The sequence below is a fragment of the Rhineura floridana genome, chromosome 4, assembly GCF_030035675.1.
Source record: "Rhineura floridana isolate rRhiFlo1 chromosome 4, rRhiFlo1.hap2, whole genome shotgun sequence".
NCBI classification, from domain to species: domain Eukaryota; kingdom Metazoa; phylum Chordata; class Lepidosauria; order Squamata; family Rhineuridae; genus Rhineura; species Rhineura floridana.
The window spans coordinates 115,402,161-115,416,177 of NC_084483.1; the positions used below are offsets into that span (position 1 = coordinate 115,402,161).

At 41.2% G+C, this 14,017-nt stretch overlaps 1 protein-coding gene across 5 annotated transcripts in view; it reads right to left on the reverse strand.

The window, feature by feature from the left end:
* The window catches only part of LATS1 (large tumor suppressor kinase 1), a 30,946-nt gene extending 18,664 nt beyond the window's left edge, over positions 1-12,282 (reverse strand). For 2 of the 5 annotated variants that reach the window (XM_061624100.1, XM_061624097.1), the window contains exons 1-3: positions 11,997-12,282; positions 8,993-9,039; positions 5,136-5,613 (exon numbers count right to left, since the gene is read on the reverse strand). In XM_061624100.1, the coding sequence (XP_061480084.1) occupies positions 5,136-5,486 (351 nt within the window). In that variant the 5' untranslated portion in view covers positions 5,487-5,613; positions 8,993-9,039; positions 11,997-12,282. Of the gene's footprint in view, positions 1-5,135; positions 5,614-8,992; positions 9,040-11,642; positions 11,768-11,996 lie in introns of those variants that run through there. The other 3 variants (XM_061624098.1, XM_061624101.1, XM_061624099.1) reach the window with 3 other exon arrangements.
* Between the last annotated feature and the right edge of the window lie 1,735 nt (positions 12,283-14,017).

The window sequence follows — 14,017 nt, forward strand, 5'->3', positions numbered from 1 at the left end:
TGGAAATGCCTTACTATTTTTCTCTCATAGCTTGCTGCTTTCTTTTTTTGTCATTCCAAAGACTTTTCAATGACATTTTTATCCGACTCTGATACAGCTGATACGTAAAGGAAAAAAGCAATACTGTCCTATATATGCCTATTCTGAAGTAAGTCCCATTGAGTTTAAGTTCAAGTACTAAGTTAAATGGCCATAGTATTGCAGCCTTCGACTGCTTAGTGCATGGAAATTCAGTTAGTTATTAAGCTTCATACAAAATTTTACCTAGCTCTTTAAGAACATAACATTTATTCTTCCTTGTATAATGGACTTTAGGGTTGGGGATTAGGAGCAGCATGGGGGAAAGTATAATTGAGGATTAGGAGGGAAGGAAAGGAGTGAATCTGGCAAATAGGTTCATGCAGAGGGGGGGAATCAAGGTATATTGACGGGCTTCTTTTAGAATGGATAGAGTAAGAAAGTTAAGAAAAAGACTTCAGGAAAACACAAGACAGGAAAGGGAGTAAAAAAGGAAAGAAGCTAACACCTGAGCTGTCTCCTGGAATAGTCAGGTCAGAAGACTGGGGCCAGTGCTCTCCCGCAGAGGGCATAGCTTGTGCCTGATTTCAATAGCTCCGCCTTCTGGAGTAAATAGGAGGAGCAACTCAACTGAGAATATACTCCTCCACCAAATCCATTCCTGCCACCACACTTCCCCACAGACATATGTTTGTTTTCCAGTGGTGGTGGGGAAACAATTAAGTCCCTCAATTCAGTGATGTATGTTGCAGGCAACTGGAAGTAACTGCAAGGGGATATTTTGCCATCTTCCCTTGAAATTGCTTCTCCCCATCTCCTAACATAGTCCTTGCATCAAAAGCAACAAGAAAGAAAGCACAGTGTGTGAAAAAGAACTAATGCAAGAGGTATCAGCATAGTGAAATTTGAAAAAATGAAAATGGACTTCCTTCAAGTTGATTCCAACTTATGGTGACCCTATGAATAGAGTTTTCATGGTAAGCGGTATTCAGAGGTGGTTTACTTTGAGGCTGAGAGGCAGTGGCTGGCCCAAGGTCACCCAGTGAGCTTCCTGGCTGTGTGGGGATTCAAAACCTGGTCTCCCAGGTCATAGTCCAACACTCTAACCACTATGCCACTCTGTCTCTCAATGAAGTTTATGAGAAGGCAAATAAAAGAAAAAGAAAAGATAGATAAGAGGGAACTCATAGAATGAAGAGGTTTAAATAAAGAAAGTTGAAGCTTAAACTGGCTCCGATAAGGAAATCCAACTGAGCTGTAACAAGAAAAATGTAGACAAAATGAACCAAACTAGCAGCAGAGTTAATGATGGATGAGACAGGAAGCTGAGAAGAGGAAAACCATAAAAGAGTATAATAATCAAGCCAGGAAAGAACAATCCACCAGTGCATTGGCAGTGGAAGGGGGCAACAAAGAATAAATTTTAATTATATTTATGTTTGAACAAGTCTTTGCAATAGCTTGAATAAAAGAGACGGATCAAAGATGACTTAAAGAAAAGCAAAATGACCCAAAGTATATATATAAAAAATTAAGACACTACACATAGAGAAAGATGAGAAAGGACCAGCAGCTCAGTTTTGGAAAGGTTAAGCTTAAGTTAATGAAAACGCATCTAGTCAGAAATAGCAGTAAGTCAAGCAGATATATTAGAAATGGAAAGCAAAGATAGAAGAGAAGCAGAAGTTGAGATGCAGGTTCAGCAGGAAACAAAATGACAAACGGACTGTGAGGAATGAGATAAAAAAGGACCCAAAGAAGTTAATTAAGGAACTCCAGTGACATGAAAGAAGAGAAATGATGACTATTAAAGTAAAAGAAATGCTCAGACTAGAGATGGATACATCTGCCCAAGTGTATCCTATCCTGTTTCTATACAGAGATGGAGTAAAGTATGTCCTGTCCCATTTTTTTAGGATAATTCCAGAAAATCCTAAAAAATCCAAACAGATAAAAGTAAACTTTTAAACGAATTATATAGTTAGATTCTTCTTACAAGGTGGTTTGAGGGCTGATCTTTTCTCCTTCTGATTTTTCAGGGAAAAACTGCTAGTACATTTAAAGCAAGCATCTCCACTGTGCTCAGTACAAAACGCTTTACAAATGCTACAAGAACCAGCTACGTGTCATTTCTCGACTACATATAATGGGAAAAAAGACATTTTTAAAAGCATTTTTTATCTGACATGGCAGAGATACTTCTAGCAGCTTTACCTTGTTAAGAGAGAAAAATAGAAAGCAGCCCTGGAGCATCTCTGGATAACTTAAGTGATGGGTGGATGGTTTGCAAAGTGGTGGTTCAGCTACCATTACAAAGCCCTACTTACTTGTGCCAGTCAGGTGTGCAGACCTCACCCCATGCATATTTTTTTTTTAAAAATCCTCCCAATAGTTCTGGGGGGTGGGATTAGTTGTGTCAATTCCAGGCTTAGGGGGGCCTCTGCAAAGAATGAAGTGCCCTTAGTTCCAGCAAATCCAAGTCAGCTTCTGGCCCACCCCCAGTCTCAGACCAGCCCATTTCAGGGCTTAACACTGACAGCAGAGAAAAGACTGCTGAGCTTTCCACTGGCATATTGTGGGCCTCTACAGAGGATGTATCCCTCTGTCAGCACAGAGGTACCTCCACCCCTTCCTAACCTCCTCCAGCCAGTGGATCTGGGAGTTAGTTTGCTCTGCCCAGCTACCACAAAATTCACAAGAATGTGCACTAAAATTTCTACAATCTGACCCAATAATGAAAAGCCCAAGCAGTTGACAGGGAATTTTGTAGTTTGTTGGACTGGGGGTCCTCGAGTAAAATCGAAGAACTCAGGCTTGCAGCAAAAAGATAGGCCTTTATTGGATAACAAGCATATGCTTGGTCAGTCTCCCTCTTAGTGAGTGGAGAACTGCCCCATGGCACTGGTTACCTGGGGTTTTTATGCATTTCAGGACAAAGACTTTAGCATCTACCAATCAGGAGGTTACACATCAGTATGACACAGTATGACATAGGCATTACAGTATTGCATAGGTACTGTACTTTCTGCATCATGTTCGGGTGAATTTGGCCATGTTCAGTACTTCACATAAAAGTACATTTTTGCCACGAGCTTACTCCAGCTAATGAGCTAAGCAATTTAGGTAAGCATTTTAGCTACTGCAATTTTTCCTACGTTTTGGAGAGTTCAGTTTCTATTCAGTGTTATACCTGTTTAGAGTACAAGTTGTTCCAAACAAACCAGCACAGTCAGGGAAGACAGCTCCAAGAAGAAAAAGGGTTATGGCTGGCTACTAAACTTATTAAATGTTAAACTAAACAATTAAAATGCAGAGCTTGGAAAAGTTACTTTTTTGAACTACAACACCCATTAGCCCCAGCCAGCGTGGCCACTGGATTGGGCTGATGGGAGTTGTAGTTCAAAAAAGTAACTTTTCCAAGCTCTGTTAAAATGTTATAAACTTTTATAGCTTTATAAAAGAATATATTTTGCTTATTGTTTTTATATTTAAAATTTCCCCAACACAGTCAATCTTTCCCCAAAGCCTTCTAGAATCATAATCAACAGCAAATTAACTAGTCTTCTGAACTGTATTGCATTGCAATGTTTCTTGTGCTGGACAGCCATCTGTCGGGAATGCTTTGATTTGGATTCCTGCATTGAGCAGGGGGTTGGACTTGATGGCCTTGTAGGGCCCTTCCAACTCTACTATTCTATGATTCTATGCTAAACAAACACATTTAACCCTACTGGCTAGCTACCTCATGAGGAAAAGGTCTTTTCTGAAGCTGTGAAACAGATGGTCTCTTAAGTGATATTTACCTTAATAATGATACTTTGTCTTAGTCATGCTGATGTAGAATTTATTTACCATACAACGAAAGCTAATACTCCCTGTTTAGGATGTTAATGCCTAGCTTTGCATCTGCTTTAGTGAACTGTGGACTTCTCCTTGCTCTACATCAGTCTTACTGGAATGTATGGGAGTTACAGAAGAACAGACCGTCACTTGGCAGTTATAAGCTTCTGAAACATTTACTTTATCAAATGAGTATTTAAAATAATATTTATTTATACTATTTTAAAAACACTAAGTACTTGATACATTTACTCCAACTCAGAAGAAAATGAAATTGACTTCTGTGGGAGCAATCAAAGTTCTATTTGTGCTGGGCTGGGGGGAGGGGAATCCAGGCGCCACTGGACTCTGCCAGCAGAAGCCCCCCATCCCTGCTGAGCCATAGCGCCACCGGGGATGGCCAGCCTGGTGAACAGAGAGATGGCGATAGCCCCCAAAACAGGGCATTCCAGGGGCGTGGCACGGAGGAACCATGGGGGGGACTTGCATGACATCCAAATCCCCCTCAGAGCACTCCTGTGGATCCCAGTCCCCATAAGAATTCCGCTGGCTAATAGGCCGGCACAGTAAAAAATATTCTCAGGCCCCCTACAGGGACTGCTTACTCCCCGGTAGGCCTGTTTGTGGCAGCCAGCTCTTCCCTGCTGACTCCAGTGCGCAGCTCCTGATGGAGCCAATGCTCAGCCAGGCTGGCAGCTCACAAATGGGGAGTGGATGCCACAGACCTTTCCGCTGGCTTTGCCGCCCCCCCCCCAGGTCCCCATCATTTGGATTGCACTGCCTGGGACTTACTCACTCTAGTAAATGTGCTTACAAATGTGGTCAGAAGATCACTAATGTATCTTAGAAATATGCAAGCTACTACTGATTACTTGTACTGATTCACTGCACAATCTAAAATGGATTTTATGCACTAATGAAATACAAAAAGAGTAGTACTGCATCTCACTAACATTATGTATGCCATTAACAACAGTCAAGTGGTTGCCAACAATCCAAAATGTATGTGAAAAAGGCCTGAACCACAAAAAATAAAGGCAAACAAATCCTTTTGAAAATCAGTATGACTAACTTTCATGTAATGAGCATTAGAAAGCCAAAGTTACTTTGTATTCTGGAGCATTATACTAAGAACAGGCACAGGAAACACCAACATATTAACAGTAAAACTGTTTTCTGAGTCTCTTTCAATAAATCACAAAATAAACATTCACTAGGATTTCATTTTGTTTTTGCATTATAATTAAAATAAGGAATCACTTAATTTGTTACTTTACCTCATCAAATCCAGCAGCTTGAAGATCTTGCAACATCTGTCGATTGACTTCTGATGTTCCTCTTGTTGAAGAATTTGTTTCATTTGCAAATGGAAGCAGGGAATTTCGAATTTCTTGCAAAGCTTTATGGTAGGTCACAAATTTAGGGGGATTTCGGCCCTGTCGAGGATCATCAGTTGATATTTTACCCACATTTTGCTCGGTTTTTGCAGCATCAGAGGGCTTGGGCAAATTTCTAAGGCTTTCTCGTATTTCTTGCAGCATTTGCCGGCTGCTACCAGTGTAATTACTGGCAGGAAAAGTTTTAGGCCTCATTTGTCTATATCCTTCTGGCTTCTCACTTCTCTTCATGAAACCGTATAACCTCTAACAAAGATTCACTTTCAATATAAGCAATAAGTTGGATAGTAACTTCAAAATTCACTGTTGACCTTGGTTCCAGTAGTACAACCATTCATTCAAACCTAGGCCAGCCAACCTAAATAAATAAAATGTATTGTTATAACATTTTCCAACGGTCTATATAGTAATTTAGCTGTTTTGTCTCCAACAGCACAATCCCATTCATGTTTAGTCAGAAATGTTCAGTCAATAAGTGTACATAAGATTGCCGTCAGAGTTTTTATTTACATGTCTGTTTCCAAACAATCTAAACTTGAAATAAGGGAAGCAGGCATAGAGAATCTGTAAAAAACTACAACTTCAGAAATATCCATGCCTGACTCACCAGGTATGTGTGTTTTGTGTGATGGAGGGCTGGGAAAGACAGGAGATCCTGTTGGTATTTTAAGCAGACTCCCAAAGCAAGCTAACCAAGCCAGAAACTTTTAAGTAGTTGTGAGAAATTCAGACCTTTCTGCAAGAACTCAGTTCTGTTGGGGAAAATTACACCTATATGTGTTTTTAAACTTAATTTAGAAAGTTACCTTTGCCAACAGTACTGTGCTGTTGTGCATTTATTTATTATTTGATTTATATCCCACCCTTCCTCCCAGCAGGAGCCCAGGGCGGCAGGAGGATATTTAGAATAGATGGGAGCAGGAGAAAGCAAACTTTAAAACAAAATGCAATTTTATGCTTATCAACTGTGCTTGGTATGGCTTACTCCCATGAAAATGTGATACGTCGGCAGTGTCAAGGATTTTTTTTAAAAAATCCTCTCCCCTACCCCAGGAGTTTGTTTCCTCCATGTCTTTCATATCATATATATTCCTTCCTGGTAAAATGAGTGGAAGCACTGCCATGTGCTTTTCTCCAGGTCTGGTGTGCAGATGTTAAGTATTTCAGCAATGCAGGTCTGGCTGTCGGAGAAGGGAGGCATCTTCCTCTTTGTCACTGGGACATGAAGGATTAAAGACGAAGGGCTCCCAGCAACATTGATTCTACTGTCCCAATTTTGAAAAAAATGAATGCTTTTAAATATAAAATGCATTTGTATATAGCTTATGGGGGTGGATGGGGAAAATGTCTGGTTTGTGGAGTAGAGAAGTATTTTTAAACTGATTTAAAAAACTGGGGCATGAGATCCCTGAAACAGGCTTTAGGAAAAGCTTTGTTGCACACTTGCTTTCATTAGCAGTTGCCCATTTTTCTCTCTGGGATTTTTAGGTGGACTGGTGTGCATCTGGGTTTATAAAATACAACTAACATCACCACTTTATCTGTTCCGAAACAGATTTTTGCAACTGCTTTGTTGAATTCTACACGCTGTGAAGTTGGCAAGTAAACTACTGGTGGCCTCTGAGCCTTGCCAATCCCCCCACACTGAAATTGATATTTGCAACTGTTTTACTGCTGTTGCAAAATTAATTAAAGTTCATTTTGATGCCTAAAGCAGGCTCCCAAACATTGTGGATTTTCTATTATTAGAAAAGCTACTCCCGTTGAAAATCCGCTTCTCTTGCAGCTGTTTAAAGGCATAGGAATCCTGTGAGAAGAAAATGGGGTAATATTACTCATCCCTTGAGGCATCTTTCTAACTAGCAGCAGGACTACCAACTTTTTGTTTTAACCTGGCTCAGCTCCTGTGAGTTTAGCAGTAGCCTGATATGAAAGGAGGGGCAGGGGGGAGAGGCTATGAAGGCTGTACACACATAGGAATAAGTCCACTTCTAAATATACATGCAGACACTCAGGCTGGAAGCTGCTTTTCCCACCATTGATATAACCATGTTATACTTTCAGCATATCAGGGTACTGTTAAAAGCAGAGGAATGGGATCAGGATGAATGTGGGGTATCCTAAGACTGGAATCTAATATACACTTTTTGAGGAGTAAGTCCTACTCTATTCAGCAGGGAAACATGCACTGGACTGGACTGCATGTGGCAAAATAACTGTTCCTGAAGGCAATATTTCGCTGGCTTTTCTATGAGTGATATATTATTAAATGAAATGACTAATTATATGGATGAGACATGACTTAGCAGAGATTACTAACACAATCCTATATATCTTACTCAGAAGTACATCCCACTTTGTTCAATAGGGTTTTCTCTCAAATGAGTGTGCATAAGATTGTAGCGTTGTAGTACTTCACCCACCATTAACTAACTCTATATTTATCCTGGTTCTGCCTAGCATTAGCTGTCCTACCCTCTACTCCACCAGCCACCATTGGGGTTGAGGGACCTTTTGCCGATTTGGGGGGCATGCAAGGGATACAGGAGATTAAAGGATGCACACACAGAGAGATCCATTCCAAAACTGGGTGAAAATCATTGGATGTCATCCTATGTATTTACCTTCAGTTAAGAATATTCAACAGTGGAGCTATGAATATCACCTATGCTGGTCTAACTAATCCTACCAAAAGACTCTCAAAGGGTAGGCACACAAGAGCCACCAATCTACAGGACTACCCACTCACAATTTCAAAACGACACCTACTTAACTACAGCCTGAGTTTTCAACAAGACAATCTACTGCCCACATCAGTCAATTGAAAATCTTTATTTGATTTCAATGGGCCTGAACAGTACCCAGGGGAAAAGAAAAAGAACAGCTTCTACAGTCTCTGGCCATAATCTAAAGATGGCACATTTAGTTCCACATACCAAAAGGGGTGTGGGCTTATTTTTTTTTAATATCTGTCACACTGCAATTTGCTTTTGAAACACAGTACTTTCAAAAGCAGATTGTGAAAGAGTGTAGGATTTGCTCTTGTAAAGAAAAAAACCCTATTTGCGATGGTCAATCTGAAAATACCTCTAGGGAAAGGTATCACCTAGAAATGCATGTCCCTCTACACAATATGTGCACTAAAATGTTCCATACTGCAAAGAAGATAGGATTAGGTTGGTGTCCCTTCTGTTATTTTTCAATATATTAAGATTTAAAGCTACTTCTCTCTTCCCACCCAAATATCACTAGTTATTTTTGAATTCACAAAGGACTGGAGTCAGATCTGCCATTCTACAAATGGAAAAAGCTTCTTTGGTTTATGAAAATGAGTTGATCTAAAGGAAGCTCCTGCTCTGTAAACCTGACACTCTTGCAGGTGGAATGGAGCAATGGGAGAGATGGTTTTCACCAATTCCACCTGCAGCTCCAAGTGTCACCTCCTATGTTGTTCCAGAGGGTCCCCTAACACTCTAGAGCAGTTTTTGGAGGAGCACAGGAGGCTGCAGTTTTTGTCATTGGCAAAAATCGTCTCCCCCTTCCTTCTACTTGCAGCAATGAGTTTTGCTCTGCGTAAGTCTAGATCCAAACAATTATAACCCATGCCTTTTCACAAAAAGATACAAACACTACAAACCAAGTGCTCTTTATTTTCTGGAAATAACTCCACTAATTTGGGGCTGAAACTATGCATTTATGGGGATGGTATATAAAGTTGCAATTATAAGCATACTTACTTGGAAGAAAGTTTCATTGAAATCAATGTAATTTATCTGTGGTAAACCTGGTTGCAAAGAGATAATGGTAGTAAACACTAAGAAACAAATATTTTTTAAAAAATTATACAACCAAGATAAAAAGTATTCGGTATGCACAATGTAGGGATATAGACATTAGCTGTAACTGAGCAGACAATGGGTTACTTCCAATGATACCTTTCCCTTAGTGGAAAGTCTTTCTGGTCATACAAGCTGGGTCCCCTGATTTTGTTACATATTCCCCTACTCACTTAACCACTCAAGAACTGCTCCTGATAGTTGGGAAGCCCTACATAATGGAATGGGATATGGCGCAGAGGACGGTACTATGGGGAGGGGGGATCTGCTTGTGCAAGTGGAAGTGCTTTCCACTAATGCAACACCACCGTCAGACAGAATCTTTTGTGTTTATTTTATTGTTTACCACCTGCCATGGACCTGTTCTCATGGATAGGTAGCAAATAAATTAAAGTGAAAAGAAAGGCACCTGATTCATGTACTAGTGTGTATAGGTTTACTGAAGAGTCTCCCTGCTTATTGCACCACCTAGCATAGTTAAATCATTGGGCAATATCCAAGTTATACTCAGAGTAGACCCATTGAAATCAATGGACAAGTCCTTTGATTTCAATGGGTTTACTCTATGATTAACATCAGATATCATCCTTTGCCTTTTGAAAATATTAATCTTGCATGCATTGTAAGCAAATAAAAATAAGCAATTGCCGCTTAGTCAAATATCTTTACCTCCACCTGATAATTCTTCAACAACTGCCTGTAATAATAATGTAGATTTGCATCTATTAACTTATAGATTGTCATCAAGAGGCTGCATACTTTGTTCATTTATTTCTATTAAACAAAAGTTGTATTTCAATTCAGTAAGTGAACCAATGCATTTGTTGTAACCTAGAACTGTATATGCCCTGCATGCTATGCTAAAAGCATGGTTGCTGAACTACAATTGGCTTTATTTATTAGTTATTTTCCAAAGTTAAAACTTATCATTTGAAGCAGTTTAGTTTTAAGCTTCTTTCAAGCGATGTACAACTGGGACCAGCATTAATTATTGGTTTTGTGGGGTAGCTGCCAAGCCTATGCTTCAGCAGAGTACCCACTACCAGTCCCTGGAACCCTGTGATCCCCCATTTTTCTTCCTCCTTGCTGTCACTGAATGTTCACCTGCTCTCTCTGTGTGAAAGAGCAGTGGCAAGAACAAGGTGAGGAAGAGTAGCCTCTACTTACCTCTCCCTTCTGGTCTCCATGCAGATTGAGCACAGAGGAAAGAGGCAAGTGGTGAGGAATCTGTAGCCACTGTTTTAGAAATGTACAGTGTTTAAAACCAAGGTGGAATTAAAGTAGAAGTACAGAATAAGCCATGTTTATTCAAAGTTAGGTTCAATGAATCTTACTCCCAAACCCAATTAAATATGCGTAGGATAGAAGCCTTACTGCCAACTCTAACCCTGTCTGCTCACAAGTATCACTGCTGGGATTAGGACTAGAGCCTTAGATGACAATCCTCTATATTTATTTATATCTACACCGATATACAATTGGGACTTAGCCCAATTTAAGTCAGTTAGACTTGAGTAAACATATGTAAGACTGAGTTAAGAGGCCTGAACAATGAAGTTAACGTCCAACAGTTCATAAATGCCAATGAAATCTTATGAACATTGAGGACAAAAGAAACTGCTAACTTATTACACTGGTTAATAGCTACAATAATTATGTCCTCAAAACACACACATTCAGGCACATTTTTAAAACAACCACAGCCACAAGAAAAAAGAAAACACAGCAATCTTTTCCATTTCTTTATTTTCTTAGGTAGAATGAATGAACCTGTGGCTTGGTGTTTTTTCTTGTTGTACTCTTCCCTCTCTATCTTGAACCATATAAAACAGTAAACCATCTAGGCAAAGACCTGACTATTTTATTATATGTACCGTTCTTATTATTATTAGCATAAATTGCCCGCCCTTCACCCAGAGGTCTCAGGGTAGATTACAACCTTAAAACACAGTGTAACAAACAATTAAAAACAACCAGAATCACAAAACAGGGTGGGTCCCAAGTGTTAAGTATTTATAAATAATAATGATAACTGTTGACATTAGAATACTTTAAAGTAGAACTGTGGTTTAACAAGTTAAAAAAAGAAAAACCAACTGCAGATTTCAGGTTTGTCTTTACAAACTAGGATATGTATGAACATTGATTAGTTCAACTCAAACTTAGATCTAAGCAAAGTAACATACCATAAACCAGAGAAATGTTCTAGGTTTTATTTGCATTATCACATTAGGTACTAATCTCAGACTAATATCAATGTTGCACTTTGAACAGGCACTCTCTCTTTTGCCTCATCTTCATCATTCCAAAGAATAAATTTTAAATATTCCAATATAGAACTGACTGCGGAGGAATATTAAGAAGTTTCTCAAAACAATTCTGATCTACTCTGGAAGAATGTAACTACCACCCCTCTTTAAAACAAAAAACACACAAAGGAAGACAACTAGTCAGCAAATATGAAAATAAAGAGATCTTACAGGAAAACTAGAATACCGAACAGAAAAATGGAAAAGAGCAATGGCATTGTTAAGAAGTTACACTATATTACCCGTCAGCACGTGATGAACGATGGAGTGGGGGTGGAGAGGGAAAACAAGAAATAAGGTGTGAGGGTCTAAGGTTTAACAGAATGCATACTCTAACAAGGAACGCCCAGGACACCTAAAGGCCAGAAACTTGCCTGAGAGGACCTGCATGAAGAGGAAAAAATCTTAATTGGGAGGAGGGATAAGGAGGGTAGAAGCGTAATATGCACGGGAGGCAGGAGTTTTCTTGTCATGGCTGCGGGAGGGCCCGTTATAATACCCCAGGCCAAGGCGTGTCATGCACAGGGCCTTCCCCATTAACTAGCCACCTAGTTTCCTTCCCTGAGGCGGAACTGGAGCCAAGCCTTCCTACCCACCTGCCTGAGGAGGAGGAGCAGGAGGAGGCGGCGCTTTTAGGGCCAGGAATTCTCAGGGGGGGCGGTAGCGGCGCGGCGGAACCTCTCTGCAGTGGCTGCAAGGTTTAGGTCCCCGGTGTTGATGGAAGCAGTTGCTCGTTCCCTCCTCCCTGCAATTTCTCTCCCCCCCCTTTTTCCGGGGTTCAGTTCCGGGCCGCCATTTTGTCGGCGGGCCTGTAGCCCAAGGTTCCCGGATGTAAAACCTTTTCCTGTCGTCCTTTGCGTGTTTCGCCGGCTTGTTCTCTCCTCCCCCCCTGCCTTTTTAGGAAGACATGTAGTCAAAAGCGTTATGGTCTCCGCCTTCTGGGAGGGAGTATTTAATTTATTTATTATTTGGTTTGTATCCTGCCCTTCCTCCCAGCAGGAGCCCAGGGCGGCAATGTATGGTGTAAAGGCTGCTGTGCCTTAAAGCACACTTGGGGATGGACGAGAGACAAACACCAACGGGCCATGCTAATAGTGGAAGAACAGTCGTCCAGCCCCGGAGAAGGCAGATACATGCCTGTTTGGCAGCTGTGTTTTGGATCGGGAAAGGGTCGGGACTTCCTCGTTATTTTTTTGCAGTCCACACGACACGCGCGCGCGCACACACACACACACAGAGTGGAGGAGGCAGGAAGGGAGGGAGGGGACTCTCCAGTCAAACCATACAGCAGAGGCTTTTGCAAAGCTTCTCAGAGCAGGCGGAGTAAGAGGAGATGTAACGCCACAGGGCAAGAGGCGGGGTGCCAGCAGAAACCGGCGAAAAATCTGCTTAATTCCAGGTGGTGGTGGAATTAAGCAGTTATTTGTCCACACCAGCCTACCTCTTGCCCGACAGTATGCCTCCTCCTCCTCCCTGGGCTAGCACTCCTGGAGAGGATATTTTCGAACCTCTGCTATATGGATGTGCAGAGAGGGGGCCTACTGCCTCCTCCTCCTCCACGGTTGCAGTGGCAGAGCTGTAGCAGCACAGTGGGGGGACAGTAGCGTGAAGGGAGTCTGCACTTGAGAAAAGTTTACATGGAGAGGGTGGAAGGCAGTTGTGACCCCAGGAATGACTATTTTGACTTCAAATCGCCCAGCCTAGGAAGGAACTGGATGTTGTGCTTGCTTCTTGGGTTTTTTAGAGGAGGGGCCTGGTTCTATTAACGTGTCGCCTAGAGAGAGGGAATGGAAACAGCAGTATTTGCCTCTTGTAATTGGTTTTGTTGCTCAGTTGACTGCAAGCAGAAGGCTGCAAGAAACAGCTGCCATCTCAACTGCTCATTCTGGGCAGAGCAGGCACCGCTGCTCAAGGGAGAGAGTTGAGGCAGTGCCTGCTCGGGCTGACAAGCGGTAGCCGTTGCCTCTGTGCTCATGTATTTGGGAAGCGTAGCAGCTCTATTTGTAAACCACTATGTTACAATGGGTTAAAAATTAAAATGTCACTGAAATAAAATCAATTGATCCGAAATATAACATATGCTTGCTTTGTGCAAAATACAGGAATTTCTGTTTATCTGCTTCTTCAGCAATTAGAGATGCTATTGCTAGCTTGTAGGACCAAAGGTCAAGGATAAAGGAAGTCTGAAGACGAGAACAGAGAAGTGGAAAATTAAACAATTTTAGGAAAGCATCGCATCATGTATTCTTGATTACTAATGTACTTTGAGCTTGTGAAACCTTAAAGATTATGAATATGACGCGTTAATAGCCTATAAATATGATGCTTGTCAACTGTTCGAGAGAGCCACTTGATTGAGGCCCTTCCTTTGCAAAGGTTTAATAAAGGCAAACATTCACGGTTGTCTGGTCTCGTCTCCATTCCTTATTGGCATCTCAAGGAATTGAGGGCCTATATCAGTCAGGCCTCCATTCAGGCCTGGTTCTTTTGTAACAACTACACAATAAGCACTGCCCAGAAAGTGTGGACCTGCAGCAGCAAGCTGGTCGAGCCACAAGGACCAACCATTGCCTCTGGTCATTCACTTTCTCTCTCTGGCAGATGAGCATATGGGGAG